This window comes from Prionailurus bengalensis, chromosome A1, assembly GCF_016509475.1.
Source record: "Prionailurus bengalensis isolate Pbe53 chromosome A1, Fcat_Pben_1.1_paternal_pri, whole genome shotgun sequence".
Taxonomy (NCBI): domain Eukaryota; kingdom Metazoa; phylum Chordata; class Mammalia; order Carnivora; family Felidae; genus Prionailurus; species Prionailurus bengalensis.
In genome coordinates this window covers 240403010-240421256 of record NC_057343.1, presented here as the reverse complement: position 1 = coordinate 240421256, position 18247 = coordinate 240403010, and the positions used below count along the sequence as shown (strand labels likewise).

The 18247-nt window shown below is 47.9% G+C and overlaps 1 protein-coding gene across 2 annotated transcripts in view; it reads left to right on the top strand.

Moving 5' to 3' along the window:
• Positions 1-18247, top strand: part of CEP72 (centrosomal protein 72) — a 37474-nt gene that overhangs the window by 9244 nt on the left and 9983 nt on the right. For both annotated transcript variants that reach the window (XM_043601906.1, XM_043601916.1), the window contains exons 4-9: positions 270-378; positions 8049-8227; positions 9550-9732; positions 12421-12722; positions 14855-14996; positions 16068-16264. In XM_043601906.1, coding sequence (XP_043457841.1) covers positions 270-378; positions 8049-8227; positions 9550-9732; positions 12421-12722; positions 14855-14996; positions 16068-16264 — 1112 coding nt within the window. The remainder of the gene's footprint in view (positions 1-269; positions 379-8048; positions 8228-9549; positions 9733-12420; positions 12723-14854; positions 14997-16067; positions 16265-18247) is intronic.

Genomic DNA, 18247 nt, shown 5'->3' with positions numbered 1-18247 from the left:
CAGCATTCCTTTACTGGGTCTACCCAGTACTTAACAGGGGATGCTTGTGGCAGGACTGGCCCCAGGGGATGGAAGGTCCCTGAGCCAGGGGTGGCAGTGCTGGTCCCGTGCAGTGTGCTGCAGGGTGGGTGACGGGGGCACCTTCATTCCCAAGGGAAGGGTGATGTGCTTCAAGGCTGCTAGGAGGTGCCCCTGTGGGGCTGGGTCGTTGAGGGCCTGTCACCTGCTTCTTGGTGGTGTTTGCTAGTTCTCTGGCATCTTCTCCCTAGATGATCGTCCCGTGAGAGAGAGTGAGCGGAAAGCATCCCAGTTGCATTTTGCATCAGAGGAATCACTGGACTCAAAGCAGAACTTCCCAGCTGTTTTAAGAGTTGGAAGGTATGAACAGAAGTGGTATTTGAACATTGAGAGAGCTGTTCAGACTTGCCTGTTGATAGAATGTTTACCTAAAAGATAGGAGCTTCTTTGTGTGCTGATTGCCTCTTCAAGGGCAGACGTGCAAAGGAGGAAAGAAGAAATGCTCAGGTACCAACGGGGGCTCAAGGAAATGGTGGTGGGACGGGGGATTTCTCCCCCTGTTGTCCACGTTTTCCATATTTATTTTATAATATTAAAATGTTTATTAAAGTAGTAACATGTAGGGGCGCCTGGGTGGCTCAGTCGGTTGAGCATCCAACTTCGACTTGGGTCATGATCTCACGGTTTGTGGGTTCGAGCCCCACGTCGGGCTCTGTGCTGACAGCTCAGAGCCTGGAGCCTGCTTTGGATTCTCTTTCTCCCTCTGTCTCTTTCTCTGCCTGTTCCCCACTTGTGCTCTGTCTCTCCCTCAAAAATAGATTAAAAAATGTAAAAAATAAACAAATAAATAAATAATTAAAAAAAAAATAAAGTAGTAACATGTAAAGTCAAGTAGCGATAGGAAGTCACAGCATCTTGTCTACTCCTTGGCCTGTCCCTCAGAGGCAGCCACTGCTTACTTTCGTGGTTGTTTCCTGCTTGAGTTACTTTCTCATCTCCAGACAGTACAAACACGCCACCTTTTATGCATGTGAGCGCTTTAAGCGGTAGCTGACTGCTGACTGTCACAGCCCCTTCCTCCCCAACCCCAGTGCTCACGGCCTGTGGAGTACGATCCTTCCCAAGTTCTCTGTGGTCAGTGCTGGCGGTGCCGTATGTAGTTGTGCCGTGGGAGTGGAATCCTATGCCTGCCCGTGCCCCACATCTGTGCCACCTCCCCGCGTCTGCATTGCTGTGTTTAATGTACACTGTGATGGTTGGTAGTATTTAAATGTGTCCTGAGACCATAAAATGTCTTCGTGGTTTGTGGGTTGATTTTTTTTTTTAAATTTTTTTAATGTCTCTTTATTTTTGAGAGAGAGAGAAACAGAGTGTAAGCAGGGGAGGGGCAGAGAGAAAGGGAGACACAGAATCCAGAGCAGGCTCCAGGCTCTGAGCTATCAGCACAGAGCCCGACGTGGGGCTCGAACCTACAAACCACGAGATCGTGACCTGAGCTGAAGTCAGACTCCCGACTGAGCCACCCAGGCACCCCTGTGGGTTGATTTTAAAGGGCAAAAATCAATACACTATGTTTACATTGCTTATAATGTGCTAGAAATTACATGATCTTGTACACCATTTTGTTTTGTCTGAAGCTTTTAATGGTTTTCTTTTTCTTGCATTATATGCTTTAGCTCATCCCTAAATTCCTGTAATGTAGGGGTTACCAATTCTTTTTTGAAAAGGGCCGGAGAGTGAATATTTTTGGTTCTGTGGACCGACCGTATGATCTCTTCCTCAACTTTTGAACTCTGCCTTTGTAGCATGAAAGCAGCTATAGGCAATATTTAAATGGATGACTGTGTTCCAGTAAAACTTTATTTACAAAAATAGGCAATGGGTTAGATTTGACCTTGTGGGCCATATTTTGCCAGTTTCTGTTCTGATTTCTCAAGATCGATTCCAAATCCTTGGGGTCTCCTGTTCCCTCAGATACCTACACTGTCGCCATCTTCTCCTCACTTCCCCATTAAAACTAGATTAATTACTGTGTAGACAGCTGCTCCCAGTACCCTGTGCAGTGGTCTGGATGTTTGTGCCCACCCCCCCCCCCCCCAATTCATGTGTTGATATCCTAACCCCTAGATGACTGTGTTAGGAGGTAGGGCCTCTGAGAGGTGATTAAGTCATAAAAATGGAGACTCATGAATGGGTCTGGTGGCTGTTACAAAAAGAGTTTCCTAGCCCCTTTGTCCATGTGAGATTAGGAGTCCGGTAGTGTCAGACCTCTAACTTTGTTCTCCTTCAGTATTTTGTTCGTTTTCCTGGGTCTCTTGCTTTTCTGTGTAAACTATCGGTTTGTTGAGATTTTGACTGGGATTGCAGTGAATCTGTAGATTGAGCTGGGGAGAGCTGACACCTTGACAATATTGAGTCTTCCTCTCTGTGAGCATAGAATGTCCATTCATTTAGTTCTTTGATTTCATTTATCAGAGGTTTGTAGCTTTCCTCAAACAGATCTTGTTCATGTTTTGTTAGATTATATTTGATATGTCATTTTTTTGATGCTATTGTAAATGGCACTGCCTTTTTTTCATTTCAAATTCCAGTTGTTCATTACTGGTATGTAGTAAGTGGTTGACTTTTGTATATTAACCTTATGCATTAGTTTCCTAGAGCTGATGTAAAAGTACCACAAACGGGGTGGCTTAAAATAACAGAAATTTGTTGTCTCACAGTTGTTAAGGGTAGAAGTCTGAAATCAAGGTGTTGGTGACTTGATTCTTTGTGGAGGCTGTAAGGGAGAATCTATCCCATGATTCTGGTGGTTCTTCTGGCTTCTGATGGTTTGCTGGAAATCTTTGGTGTTCCTTGTCTTGCAGATGTATCTCTCCAGTCCTCTTTATATGGCTCTTCTCCCTGTGTCTTTTCATGTAATCTCCCCTTTTGCATGTTTGTTTCTGTGTCCCAGTTTCCCCAAAAGATACCATTCGGGTTGGATTAGGGCCCACCCCAATCTCCTATTAACTTGATTACCTCTGTAAAGACCCCATTTCCAAATAAAGTCATGTTCTGAGGTATAGGGTATTGGGACTTCATATCTTTTGGCGGCGGGGCGGGGGGCGGCAGGGAATACAATGCAACTTATAACTCCTTGTATTTTGCAGCCTTGCTATATAACCACTTGTTAGATCCAGGAGGTTTTTTCCTTTCTTGTTTTTGGTTGATTCTTTGGGATTTTCTATAGACAATCATGTATCTGTGAACAGAGACAACTTTATCTCTTCCTTCTCAATCTGTATATATTTTATTTCCTTTTCTTATTGCATTAGTGGGACTTCCAATATGATGTTTAAAAGAAGGAATGAGAGGGGACACCTTTCCTTGTCCTGATCTTAGCAAAGAAGCATCTAGTTTCTCACCATTGAGGGGGATGTTAGCTGCAGGTTTTTGTAGATGTTCTTTATCCAGTTGAGGAGTTCCCCTCTACTTGTAGTTTGCTCATCATTTTCATCAGGAATGGGTGTGGGTTTTGTCAAATGCTTTTTCTGTATCTATTGATATGAGCATATGAGTTTTCTTTTTTAGTGTGTTGATGTGATGATTGCATTAATTTTCAAATGTTGACCTAGCCTTGCATATCTGGAATAAATCCCACTTGGTTGTGGTGAGTTAATTTTTTTTATACATTGTTGGATACAGTTTGCTAATATTTTGTTGAGGATTTTTGCATCTGTATTCATGAGAGATATTGGTCTATAGTTTTCTTGCATATTAAAATAAGGCTGGCCACATAGAATAAGTTAGGAAGTATTCTGTCTGCATCTGTCTTCTGGAAGAGATTATAGAGAATTGCTATAGTTTTTTTTCTTTAAATATTTGGTGGAATTCACCAGTGAACCCATCTGAACCTAGTTTCAGAGGACTATTAATTATTGATTTTGTGTCTTTAATATATATGTCCATTCAGGTTATCCATTTCTCCTTGTGTGAATTTTGTTAGATTAGTACATTTCCAGGAACTGGTCTGATTAGATTATCAAATTTGTGGGTGTAGAGTTCTTCATAGTATTCCTTTATTATCCTTTTGATGTCCATGGGATCTGTCATTGTGACCCCTCTTTCACTTCTGACGTTAGTAATTTGTCTCTCTTTTTTTTTTTTCTTAATTAACCTGGTATTGAGGTTTTTCAATTTTATTGATCTCTTTGAAGAACTAACTTTTGGTTTTTGTTGATTTTTCTGTATTGATTTCCTGTTTTCAGTATCACTGATTTCTGCTCTGATTTTTATTATTTCTTTTCTTCTGCTTTCTTTGGATTTAATTGGCTCTTTGTCTAATTTCCTAAGGTGGAAGGTTAGATTATTGATTTTAGATTTTACTATTTTTCTAATATATGCATTCAATGCTGTGAATTTCATTCTAAGTATTGCTTTCACTGCATCCCACAAATTTTGATAAGGTGTATTTTCATTGAATTCGAAATATTTTTAAATTTCTCTGGAGATTTCTTTTTTGACTCATGTCATACATTATTTAGGAGTTTGCTCTTTATTATGTTTTTTTTAAATATTTATTTTTGAGAGAGCGAGAGAGATCGATTGCATGCAGGGGAGGGGCAGAGAGAGGGAAGACAGAGAATCCCAAGCAGGCTCCATGCTGTCAGTGCAGAGCCTGGCACAGAGCTCAAACTCATGAACTGTGAGATCATGACCTGAGCTGAAATCAAGAGTTGGACACTTAACTGACTGAGCTATCCAGGCGCCCCAGGAATTTACTCTTTAATCTCCCAAGTATTTAGGATTTTCCATTTTTCTTTCTGTTATCAATTACTGGTAGTCTGAGAGCAGATACTCTGAATTCTCCTCTTTTAAATTTGTGAAGATTTGTTTTATGGCTCACAGTGTGATTTATCTAAGTTGAATAGAAGCTTGAGAAGAATGTGTAATTCTGCTATTGTTGGATGACGTGGTCTATAGACGTCAGTATATCCAGTTGATTGATGGTACTGTTGACTTCAGCCGTGTCCTTACTGATTTTCTGCCTGCCAGGTCTGTCCATTTCTGATACAGGAGTGCTGGAGTCTCCGGCTGTGGTGGTGGACTCATCTATTTCTCCTTGTAGTTCTGTCAGTTTTTGTCTCATGTATTTTGATGCTCTGTTGTTAGGTGTATACAGGTTAAGGGCTTTAAATTCCTCTTGTAGAATTGATCCCTTATCTTTATGTAATGCCCCTTGTATCCCTGTAACTTTCCTTGCTTTGACGTCAGCTCCATCTGAAATTAATGTAGCTGTTCCTGCATTCTCTCTAGTAGCATCAGGATGATGTATTTGTCATTGTCATTGTCCCTTCACTTTTGATCCATATATGCCTTTATATTTAAAATGGGTTTCTTGTAGACAGCATATAGTTGGATCTTGTTTTTTGATCCTTGTTGAATCTCTCTTAATTGGAACGTTTAGACCATTGATGTTTAAAGTGGTTATTGATACAGTTGGATTCATATCTACCATATTCATTCCTGTTTTCTCTGTTCCTGTTCTGCTTTGTTTCTTCCTTTTGTGCTTCTAAACAAGCATGTTACACGATTCTATTTTCTCTCCTTTGTTAGCATCTCAGTTATATTTTTGCTTTTTTAGTGGTTGCCCTAGAGTATGAAGTAGACCTTTACAGCTAGTCCAAGTCCTCTTTCAAGTAACACTGCACTGCTTCCCAGGCAGTGGAAATACCTCATACTAACAAAACATTCTTAACTCCACCCTCCTGTCCCTTGTATCGGTGCCATCATTGATTTCATTGATGAGTAAGCTATAACTGCATGTAATACGTGGGCGTCCATAATCAGATACTACATTGTTGCTGGTACTTCAGACTTTCATCTGTTAGATCAGTCCTCTTCCTTTCTTTTTTTTTAATGCTTATTTATTTTTGAGAGAGGGAGGGAGAGAAAGAGAGCGTGAGTTGGGGAGGGGCAGAGAGAAAAGGAGACACAGAATCTGAAACAGGCTCCAGGCTCTGAGCTGTCAGCACAGAGCCCAACATGGGGCTCGAACCCACGGACCATGAGATCATGACCTGAGCCAAAGTCGGATGCTCAACCGACTGAGCCACCCAGGTGCCCCAGTGCCCTTCCTTTCTATGTAGATCTGAGCTTCTGACCTGCATCATTCTTTTCTCTAAAGAACTTCTTCTAACATTTCTCACAAGGTAAGTCTACTGGAAACACATTGCAGTTTCTGTTTATCTGAGGAAGTCTTTATTTCTCCTCCACTTTTGAAGGATAATCTTGCAGGTTACCAAATTCTGGGGTGGTAGCTTTTTCTCTCAACAGTTGAAATGCTTCACTCTTTTGCTGCTTGTGTGGTGTCTGAGGAGAAGCCAGATGTAATTCCTATATTTCTTGCTCTATACATAAAGTGTTTTTCCCTTTGCCTTATTTCAGCCTTTTTTTACGTTTTCTTTGATTTTTTTTTTCCAGTTTGAATACGATATTCCTTGATGTAAATTTTTGGTTGTTTACTCTGCCAGTGTTCTCTGAGCTTCCTGGATCTGTGGTTTGGTGTCTGACATTAATTTACAGAAATTTTCAGGCTTTAAATATTTTCTCTGTTCCTTTTTTCTCTTCTCTTTCTGATGTTCTCAAGAAGCATGTGTTACACCTTTTGTGGTTTTTCCCTCATTTCTTGAGTATTCTCTTCTGGGTTTTTTCAGGGTTTTTTCAATCTTTTTCTTTGTTTTTCAGTTTTGGAGGATTCTTTTGAGCTATCCTTGGGCTCAGACACTCTTCCCTTGGCTGTGTCCAGACTTCTGATGAGCCCATCAGAGGCTTCTTCATTTCTCTTCTTTGATCTCTAGTATGTCTTTTTGATTCTTAGAGAATTTCCAGCTCTCTGCTTAAATTTCCCACATGTTCTTGTATATTGTCTGCTTTCTTCATTAGACCTCAGTATTATTACTTGTAGCTGTTTTAAAGCCTAGTCTGGTAATGTCAGCAATTCTGCTATATCAGTTCTAATGCTTACTCTTCTTTTTCAAGATTATTTGGCCATTTGGCGTCCCTTGAGGTCCCAGATGCATTTTATGATGTGTGTTTTCCATTTCTGCAAAAAACGTCATTGGGATTTTGATAGGGATTGCACTGGTTCTGTAGGTTGCTTTGGGGACTAGTGACATTTTAACAATGTTAAATCTTCCAGTCCATGAAGATGGGGTGTCTTTCCACTTATTTATGTCTTTAATTTTTTCCAGCAATATTCTGTAGCTTACCTAGTCCTTGACCATCTAGAGACTGAACTCTTATGGCGTTTAGAGCTCAGAGGGTCTTATAGGTGACCTAGTGGAACCTTGTGATCCATGGGTGACGTGGAGACCCCCAAGGCAGAAGTGTGTCAGGTGTCAGGTTTCTGTGGGCAGACCAGAAAAAGAACCCAAGACCCCTTCCCTCTGCAGTGAGCTGGAAAACTCTCAGAAAATAGTGAACAGTATTGACTTCTTAAAGTATGATCAGATATCACAGAGTCAGTGTTCATAGTAGGTGATTATTATCTTGAAGAGATTTCATAAGCTGCCTTGTTGGAAATGAATTCCCTTCATGTGTGTTCACCTTCATGTGCGGGGGGGGCCACCATTGGTAGGATGTCGTATCTAAAACACCTCATATTCAGTCAGTGTGGAGAGGTTTTCACTTAATGTAAAAATAGAAATTTCAAACACCATTCGCTTTAACTTTCTTGATCAAATGCATCACATCATGGATATGCTAGGAGGAGAACACACTAGGGGATTTCAGAACAGGAGCTTTCTGGAACTTTCATTCTTGAACAGACCTGACTGGGATGTTGGGATGCATGGAGACATCACATGACCTTCTTTTCATCACCCAGCGTCCTGGGGAAGCACCCAGAGCCATTTTCTTCAGTGCACCAGCTCCTCCCCGGAGACCTTGTGGCCCCACTGATAGAGCACCCATCTTCCTTCACAGGGTCTGCGTGGGCTGGAGCATGATGCTGGCTTGAACGACAGCACTGAGTTTGCTTTTCCTTGCAGACCACGCCACTCTAGGGCCACGTGCGCTGATCCCTCGGCCAAGAAATGCTTGGTAATGGACGCAGATGATGAGGCGGTCCTGAACCTCATTGCTGAGTGCGAGTGGGACTTGAGCAACCCTCCTAGGAGCACAAGCTCCAGCCAGAGGGGGCGAGAGGCCAACCTCCCTAGTTCCCAAGGTAGGCTGCTACTCTACCACCAAGGCCCAGTGGGCCAGCGTGTTGCGGGGTTCTGGTAATTACTGGCTTCCAGACACACAGTTGTGCTTTCTAGAAAACTCACCTTTAAGTACAGAATCTTCATGAAGGCTTTGTGAACTTGTAAATACCAGTAGTTTGGATTATAGACTTGTGACAGAAAATATCAGTATAATTGAGCGTATAGTTCTACGGCGTGGTTGTGGAAATTGTGTCCTTCCTCAGATCGACTTCAACTACACAGGAGACCCAAAAGGTCAAAGTAGACAGGAGGGTTAAGTGTCCTGTGGCTGGTGAGACTACTGTCCGTCTGTACCATGAGTGGGTGTTCCCTTAGCTTAGGAGACACTGAGCGCTCAGGCTGCCAGGTTCAGAACTTTAGACCGGACGAGGATGTTGTGAAGTCTTTATAGCATGTGAGTTTCTTCAGGGGCTTTGCTCAGGGCCTCTGTTTTCCACCAGGGCTTGTGTCCGTGCTGTGGCTCTGCTTCTTCTCCTGTTAGGAGTTTCTGAGAGCTTTTCACGAAGACGGCAATAGGTTGAGGCATCAGTTGGGGCTGAAACCCCAGGACTCACCTGCTGGTGCGAGGACATCTGCCCATTGGGTGTCCTCGCCGGCTCCGTGTTGTCAGTCTTGTCAGTTCCGGCTCCTCAGGCAGCGCGGTGGTGTTCCTTATGGTTCTAACACGTGCTTTCCTGAGGACTCTGATGGGCAGGTTTTCAGGGCCACTTGTCTGCTGAGACACTTCTGTTCAAGCCTCTTCCCCTCCCATTTTTCGCTTCTTAGTGCCAGGTCATAAGAGCTCGTTCTCTGTGGCTTTTTTCGTACAAGCCCTTTCTCAGATGCAGGCACCACAGACCTCTCCTGTTCTGTGGCTTGCCGTTTCTTTGCCTAACGTGCTTGGAAGAGCAGAAGTTCTCAGTGTTGTCTGCCTGTCCATTCTGTTTTTTATATGGTTTGTGCTTTTTGGTGTCCCGTAAAGAAATCTTTGTCCACCCCGTGCTTGTGAAGAAACCGTCTTCTCGCTCAGTACCATGGCACATCTGTTAACTCAGCTGACTCGAGTCTCTTTCTAGATTCTGTGTGGTGTTCTGTTGGTTGTCGAGTCTTTGTACCGGTACCAGCTGTGCAGTAAGTGCTGAGGTCAGGCGTCTGCGGCACCTGCTGCTGTCACTGCGGGGTTGGCTGCTCAGTCACCTTTTTCTTATTTAATTGTGTACTCTGTAGCTATCATACACTGTCATAAGGTTAAAATGTCATTTCTGATGAAATAAAACTTCTACAATGTTTTTTAATAAAATAGAATCCAGGCACCTGTTGAGTCCCCAGTCAGTACAGTACCAGTGTGGGGATTCCATAAAGAAAGGCCACGAGAAGAGGAGAAGCAGCTCTCGAGGGGATGGCTCAGAAGAGAGGCCTCAGAGCCAGTACTGTGGGGAGCTCCCACCGCAGTGTGGGCTGCACACACGCTTTGCCCCACACCCAGGTAAGCAGTGTCATGCGCCCTCTGTCAGCTCCTTGGCAGTGCCTGTTTTCACCGTGTGCTGTCCCTGTGAAATCTCTCCTCCTGTCTTCGATATATTTGTGTGTTTGTGGAGCTCTCTGAGATGTCTTAGGAAAGAATCTCCTACACTGAAACGTGTAGTGGATCCGTGTTGTAGAGTCTAGTCGCTAAGTACCTGGCCCTTCTATCTATGCACACATACACATCTTCTGAATACAGGGGTCCAGGTTACGACTGTAGCTACATTTTAAAAATTACGATGAGGGGCGCCTGGGTGGCGCAGTTGGTTAAGTGTCCGACTTCAGCCAGGTCACGATCTCGCGGTCCGTGAGTTCGAGCCCCGCGTCAGGCTCTGGGCTGATGGCTCGGAGCCTGGAGCCTGTTTCCGATTCTGTGTCTCCCTCTCTCTCTGCCCCTCCCCCGTTCAGGCTCTGTCTCTCTCTGTCCCAAAAATAAATAAACATTGAAAAAAAAAAAAAAAAATTTAAAAATTACGATGAGGGGCACCCGGGCGGCTCAGTCAGTTAAGCATCCACCTCTTGATTTCGGCTCAGGTCACTATCCCGGGGTCAGGGGATCAAGCCCCGCATCTGGCTCTGCACTGAGCATGGAGCCTACTTGGGATTCTCTCCCTCTTTCCCCCTCTGCCCTGCTTGCACTCTCGCTCTCTCAAAAAAAAAGAAGAAAATAAGTAAATTGGGAGTGTTGTATGCATGTGTGTGGCAAAGTTGTCAGAAAACCTCCCGAAATGAGCAAACCAGGCACATTCCTGAGGCTTGTTTGTGGGGCCTTTCGAAGCCAGCAGGTCGTGCCGGTGACGTGCCTGGCTTGCTGCGGCCGCTGCCTAACCAAACGTGGCAGACCGGCTGCTTCCACCCCTGAGGCCTCGCGGCGGCGCCGTGGGGTGTGTGGGGCACGGGACGCCATGTTGTCAGAGCTCCTTATTTCACAAAGACGCATGTGCCTGATGTTCAGACCCCTCTCTCGATGCGTAGTCCCTGTGAACGCTCACAGAGTGATCACAGAAAAGCTGCCATGACAGAACGATGAAGGTTCATGTCTGCTCTGTCCACATGCCCCCAGAGTTTGCATTCACCACATTTGTTCGGTTGTGCCCCTCCCCTCCCCACCACGTATGTGTGTACGGTATGTATGTGTGTGCATCTTTGTGCGGGCACACGTGCTTATGTACGTATGTAATGTAGGGACGTATACGCATATGTATGTGTGCGCATAGGCTGTCGTCGGCCTTTCTGGAACCTTCTCGGGGAAGGGTATCCTGCCACTCTTAACCACTCTAGTGTGGTTTCCTAAGCGCAACGACACTCTCCTGGATGACGAGCATTAACTCTCCAGAATGGGACATAAACCTTACCACAGACCTGCCACTTAACCCGTAGACTCTGTTCATGTTTCACTAAATGTTCCATTGATGTTTTGTTTTGTTTTTTTTCCGGTCCAGGATTTTGTCCAGGTGCACAGAGCATATCTAATTGTCACATCCCCTCAGACTCCTATGACCCAGAACAGTTTCTCAGTCTTTCCATCTTCTGTATCCTTGAGGCACTCAGACTTGACTTTACCCCCACTGTGACTTGCTCTGCTGATCCCTGGTGGCCAGACTCCACCGTGCGTTTTGGGAGAGTGGGCTCCTGCAGAGGCGGTGGGCTGGAAGGGGAGAAGGAAGAGCACAGGTCACAGGTTGAGGTGAGGTGGCACGGCAGCACTTGGGCTGTGTCCGTCCCCAGGGCAGGGGTGGGGGGAGGTGGTGTGAGTGGCTGCTGTGTGTTTGGGTTGTAGAGGGTGCACGGGAGGGTCTGCCCCAGAGGGTATGGCAGACCAGTCCCAGCAAGAGGCAGCGGTCAGGCAGACTTGGGGAGGTTCAGCGATGGACGTGTTGCTCAGGGAGCAGAGTGCTGGTGACCTCTGACCCAGCAGCTGGATGACTGTTGTCTCCTCAGGTCGTGAGCACTTGAGGCACAGGTTCGCTAGGGAAGTCCTTGGCTTGGTGAGCCCGAGGAGCCTTGGAGCTGTCGGTGCCACGCGAGAACGCAGCAGCAAGAGCCCAGAGGAGAGGCCTGGGCTGGAGGGTGGCCTGGTGAGACGGGTGTGGCCGTGGGGCCTGAGGAGCCAGGCTGGCGTGCAGAGTCCAGAGTCCAGGCAGAGCTCAGTGCTGTGGTGCCTCGAGACAGCAGCAGGGAGGGGATGCAGAGAGAGCCTGCCCACGGAGCAAGGCCCTGTCTGCAGCGCACAGGGGCCTGAGGGGCCAGGGAGAGCCTTCGTCTCCTCCCGGTGCCGGGCAGTGCTTGGCGAAAGCCCGCTTCAGGGACGTGGCCCAGTGGCTGTCCCAGTGGCAGGGAGGGTCTCAGGGACTGACATGTTAACAAAGTCTGCTACAGGGGCAAATCGTTCAGTCCTCTGTAATTCCCAGATTCTAAGTTTTTACTCATTTCTTTTTCTCATACGTGATTTTGTCAGGAACATAGTAGTTGGTTGATTGATTTGTTAAAGTTATTAGCTCAGTTTTATCACTTTTGGGTGGATTTTCCATATTTGTGCGTGTGCACATACACACATATGCGTGCACACACACCTTTTTAAATTACGGTACTGGTCACTGAGGCCAGAGAACTTGTTCTGCTGAGGGCTCTCTTCCGCTCTCCTTTACAGATTCCACAGACATTGAGGAGTCTACCCTTTCTCAGAAGTCAAGTTTGTCAGCCCAAAAGGTATTGAATCCGTTGCCTGCTCCTGAAAAGTACAGGAAGCGAAGAATGCCTGGTGGGAGATCTCAGGCACCTGCAGACCAGGAGTGTCTGCACTGCCCGGAGAGGCCCAGTGTGCCCTCGAGCCCTGAGGAGAGTCTGAGCAGGCAGAGTGTCTCGGAGGGCAGGAGTGAAAGGACCTTTCCTCACTCAGCGGTGTCGGAGCCTGAAGAGGAGAGGTCCCCCAGCGTGAGTGGCACCGGAGAGGTGAGTGGAGAGGTGAGCAGGACCGGATGGAGAGGTGGGGGCTGCCAGGCCTGTGTGCCCCCTCTCCCTTCCCTGTGCTCATTGGCTCCCAGCTGGAGAAACTTCTACACGTGCTTCTCCCCAGCATTTGCTACCTTTTGATCTGGTGGAAGTATACTCCCAGGCTTCCCACCACTTTCTGCCACGCTCCGTGCTTTGAGGCTGGAATGTGGGCACAGTTGAGGGGCATTTGTGCTCTGCTTTTTGGCAAGGGTGCTTGTCTTAGAGGCGGAACCCATCATCTTGGCCAGGGAGCCACCAATGGCCCTGTTGTGAGGGTGTCCTGGACGTGCATCCTGTGGTTTTCCAAAGGACTTGGCCCTGGGTAGGGACTGAGGGTTCTGGCACCCTGCAAATGACCCAGAGCCACATGGGTGATGACTCTGTTGCCTTTGTCACTGGCTTTGTTGGAGATAGAGGCACAAAGTTGTGGGAACTGGGGCAGACGTTGGGCGGGCACGGGCTGTGGCAAGGGGGTCTGCCCTGTTGCTGGTCTGCCAGACAAACCCAGACAGTCGGGAGAGTGGGAGAGCGTCACAGTGGAGGGGGTCTGGGGCCAGGAGAGAGAGAGGGTGCAGCAGAGTGAGGGACAAGATGCTGCTTGGTTAGGGAAATGATCTGGCTTCCTGTGGTCGGTCCTGAGTTGCAAAGAGGGAAAAAAAATTAGGGGAGCTGTCACTTAACTGATCAAATTCTGGCTGCTGGGCTGACCGTTACAGGGGTCACAGTTTGGCCTCCTGGCTGGTTGCCATACATGAGGGGCTGGCTTCGGGGCCGGTCGCTGCAGGTCTTGGGTCAGAGGGTCACTCTCACACAGGATGCGGCCACTGTTTGTTTATATGGCCAGTCTCTCACTGTCTGGACTGAGAGAATGAAGAGAAATGAGGATTTGCTTGAGTGGGGAACAGGCCCGGGCCTTTCCTGCCCCCTGGAGGCCTGGCCTCGCTCACCAAGGATGGACAGCGCCAGGTGCGAAGCTTCACCCAGAGAGCTCATGCACTCACTGAGGGGCTGGGACCTCACGGTGATCGGCCTCTCGCAGAGGACACTGCCCTGTGCTCCTCAGGTAGGAGACAGAAGCCTGAGTGAGTGCACTGGGGACATGGGCTCTGTCACCTGTGCCTGAGGACAGGTGTCCAGATAGTTTGATGGAGGATGGAAGTGTTAGTGCCAGACACTCACCAGGGCTATATGCTCTTACCCTTAGCTTTTTGGGGTGAGCAGCCAGGCCTTGGCATTTTCACGCTGCCCCTCCCCCAGTGTGACCTTGGTCAGTGCGGTGCTCGCTCACCAGGCCCTGTCCCTGGTGGACCTGGGGTGGGCGGTGGTGGCAGGACCTGAGCCCAGCCCATGTCCCGGCTCTTCCTGGACACCCGAGACCAGCCCGTGTCTTGGCTCTGGCCGTCAGCCCAGAGACAGATGCAGGCTTCTATTCCCTCCCTCCCCAAACCCCCAGGCGCTTGGAAAGTGGGCAGGAGGGCAGAACCATCTCCCTTTCTTTGGTAATTCTTTAAAATTGGTGACATAATTTCTAAAGAGGAAAGGAGAGCTGTTGATGTGGTTGCTGACACGGCACTGATGTGGCCAGGCCCTGGGTGGAGTCTTGGTGGTTTTGCCTGGCCGTCTTCTGCCCACATCGTCCTGGCCTGACCTCCGTCTGGTCTGGCATGTGGCCTCATACATTTGGGGGACCGTTCAGGCTGAGACTGACTCTAAAGGGTCTGCAGCCTCCAGGAGTCCCTGTGCACTGGCTCAGGAGGGCCCAGGACAGGCCATTGTGGGACTGGGGTTCCCACAGCCTTAGAGCTTAAATTATGATGTGGGTCTCATGACTGACATACTTGGTGTGACACCTGCTAGCACGTCCTTTAGCTGTTCCTCCCGGTATGAGGATGCCACACGTCGGGGGGGGGGGGCAGGAAAGGGATCCCCATGTGCCACCCCTGTAGCGTTGTGATGTTTGGACAGCCTCATCGTGTACACCTCTGCAGGACAAGGGCATCAGCATGAGGCATGCTGGCGTCAGAGGCTTTGCTTCACACAGTAACCACTGATTTTGGCATCTCAGCATCATGGCTTTGTCTCCGTGGCAGGTGTCTCCTGCCAAACTGTACTCAGCTCCGCCACCCGGGAAGAAGGCTGGCCTGGAAGTGGTGCTCCTGGAGGCGCTCCTCGACCTGGTGGACAGGTACTGGGGCGGCTGCAAGTCCCTGCACGGCAACGAGGTGTTCCGCGGTGAGTCAGGAGGACGGTCGGCTCAGACCCGTACTTGGGCCGCCCTCCGGGCAGCATTCTGTTTGCAGGTGCTATTTGCCTGCTGGGTTCTGAGCCCTGCACCTTGCTGGACCCTCCCCATTGGCCGTCACCGTCCCTGCCGCACTGCATGGAGCATCCGGACGCCCTCTTGAAGCGGCTCGGGACCTCCATGAGGTGTGAGGCACGAGGGGTGTCGTGCAGGACTGCGGCTGTTGGTTTTCCTACTGGTACTCTGCATCGTCACCTGGTTCTGTTGGAGGTGCTGTTCACATGTTGGGTTCTCGTTGCTCCGGTTTATGTGAAGGTTTGGAGAGATCACAAAGCTGTGCCGTCTCCTTCCGGCCCTCCGAACGTGTGCTCTTTTGTGCAGGGCCCTGGATTTGCTGAGCTTTGACTGAGGATGAGGCCCAGGAGGGTGGTCACTTCCCAGGGAGGACTTGGCTTTGCTTCTGCTTGTGCCTGGGTGCAGGAGCACACGGGGCGCCCTTCATCCAGAGAGTGAGACGCCACACCCTGGGGTGGTTACTGTGTCTTTCTCCCGCAGCCCAGTGTGTGGCCTTCAGGGTCTCAGTTGGGGCAGGAGCTCGCTCGTCCTTCCTGCAGACCCTGGACCCTGCCCGGAGCTGAGCTGTGTGCTTGGTATCATGGCCCTGGAGCTTCTAGAATCAGGACTGCCCAGGATGCTGGAACCCCTGGATCCTGATCCTGTAAATCTTACCCACTTGCTCCCAGGCTAGGAGCAGGAGCAGGAGCAGGCAGTGCCATGGAAGAGAGCGTGGCAGGCCACTGGGACGTCCAGGCACACTGTCCAGTCGTGGCCTTCTCTTCAGAGGCACCTTTGCTTTAGAATAAAACTCTTCCTGTGTCCCCACCTCCCATCCCACCTGTGAGTGGATGGGTGTGCAGACACCTGAGGGAGGTGGTGTCACTGGCGTCCGTGTCCTTTTGCCAGTTGAGAGTTTGTGTTACTCCAGATGTGCTGGACACGTTTTGTTTATTCTTCGTGTTTTCAACGTAACTGCCACGATATCATTTGATTTTTACTCCTAGCTCAGGCAAGACAGATTTTATCATCGATGCAAGAGTTTACAGCAGCTCAGGACATCTCAGCAGCCGTGAGTGAAGAAATTAGCTTCCTTACTCTGGAAAAGAGATCTTTGCAAAAGCTCCTTGCCGAACAGCAGCAGCAGTACAGCATGAGGATGAGTGAGGTGGCGTCGGAACTCAGCAACACGCGGAAGGAGATGGTGAGCCATGCCCTTGGCGTCGTCTCTGTTCATTCACCCCTCTTCGTGGGGTGGAGGCCTTGTTTGGGGATGCATTTCCCCTTGGCTGTTGTCAGGCCACAGGGGCAGGGGTCCCCTCCCCCGCCAGCCTCCCCACCCCCCAACTCCCTGCATGGTTCCCGAGCCCTACACAGCAGGGCTTTCTGGATGACAGCATCCTGTCCTAGCCTCAGTGTCCTAGCCCTGCCTGTCCTGCACAAGAGAGCACACATGGAGCTGGGCTTGAGGTGGAGTTTTTGTGGCCCTGGTGCTCCCTGGCTCGGGCACCCTGACCACTGGGACCACTGGCGAGAGAGGCTCCAGTTAGCTGGGTGAGCCCGGGGTCCCTGCTGCTGTCCTGCCTGCATCAGTCAGCACAGGCCCACGACGTGCTTGCTTTTGGACCGGATGGACTTTGTCCACCAGGTGGCACCCAAGGGCAGGTAGAGCCAGTACAGCTTCCACCCCAGCGCCCCCCGAGCCCAAGACTCCTGGCTGGGCAGGGCTGCCCCCGCCCTTCCTAACCTCACCGTGTAAGACCGTTACACACAAATGCCTATGTTAAAAAAGAAGAAAGATCTCAACAACCTAACTTTACACCTCAGGGAACTAGAAAAAGAAAAGCAAACTAAACCCAAAGTTAGCAACAGAAAAAAAGAAAGAAATTGTAAACATCAGAGCAGAAATAAATCAAATAGAGAATTCGAAAAATAATGGGGGAAAAAATACCAGAACTGAGATGGGTTTTGGAAAAAATGTCCACAATCCACAGACCATTAGCTGGATTAAGAAAATGGAAGAAGACTCAAATCACAAGTGAAAGAGGAGACATCACAGTGAATGCCTCAGAAATAAAAAGGGTCCTAAGGACTGTTACCAGTGCTTATATGTGAGCACACTGGAGAACCTGGAAGAAATGGGTAAATTCTGAGAAACATGCAGCCTGCCAAGACTATATCAAGAAGAAGTAAAGCCTGGGTGCCTGGGTGGCTCAGTCAGTTGAGTGTCTGACTTCAGCTTGGGTTGTGATCTCGCAGTTCATGAGTTTGAGCCCCACATTGGGCTCTGTGCTGACAGCTCAGAGCCTGGAGCCTGCTTCGAATTCTGTGTCACCTTCTCTCTCTGCCCCTCCCCCACTCGCACTCTGTCTCTCTCACTCTCAAAAATGAATAAAAATTAAAAAAAAAAAAAGCCTGAACAGACCAATAACAAATAAGGAAATTGGGCAATAATATAAAACCTCCCAATAACAACAACAACAAACAAAACCGAGACCTGATGGCTTCATGGCTTAATTTTATTGCACATTCACAGAAGAATTAATACTCCTTCTTAAACTCTTCCAGAAAATAGAAGAAAATACTTTTGTACTCACTTATGAAGCCAGCATCACCCTAATACCAAAAACACCACAAGAAAATAAAACAACAGGCTAATACCACTGATGAACATAATTTAAAAATCTGCAGTGAAATACTAGGAAGTCAAATTCAAGAAACAAATCAAAAGAAGTATACACCATAACCAAGTGGGATTTCCCCTGGAATGCAAGGTTGGTTTAACATACGCTGATTAAAACACCGCATAAACAGATTGAAACATCAAAACCACACAGTCATCTCAACAGATGGGAAAAAGCATTTGACCAAATTAACATCCATTCATTATAAAAAGTCTCAACAAAACAGATAACACAAGAAAGTTTCCTCAACACCATATAGGCCACTTATGATAAGGCCACAGCTAACATCATGATCAGTGGGAGAAAACCAAAAGCTTGCTTTCTAAGCTAAGACCCACTATCGGACACATATAGGACGTGCATATCCATGCACTGGAAGTAGTAGCAAGAGCATGCAGGAAAAGGAGACATCCAGATTGGAAAGGAAGAAGTAAGATTGTCTGTTTGCAGAGGACAGGATTGTATGTGTAAAAAATCTGAGGACTCAGAACAACAAAAACCTA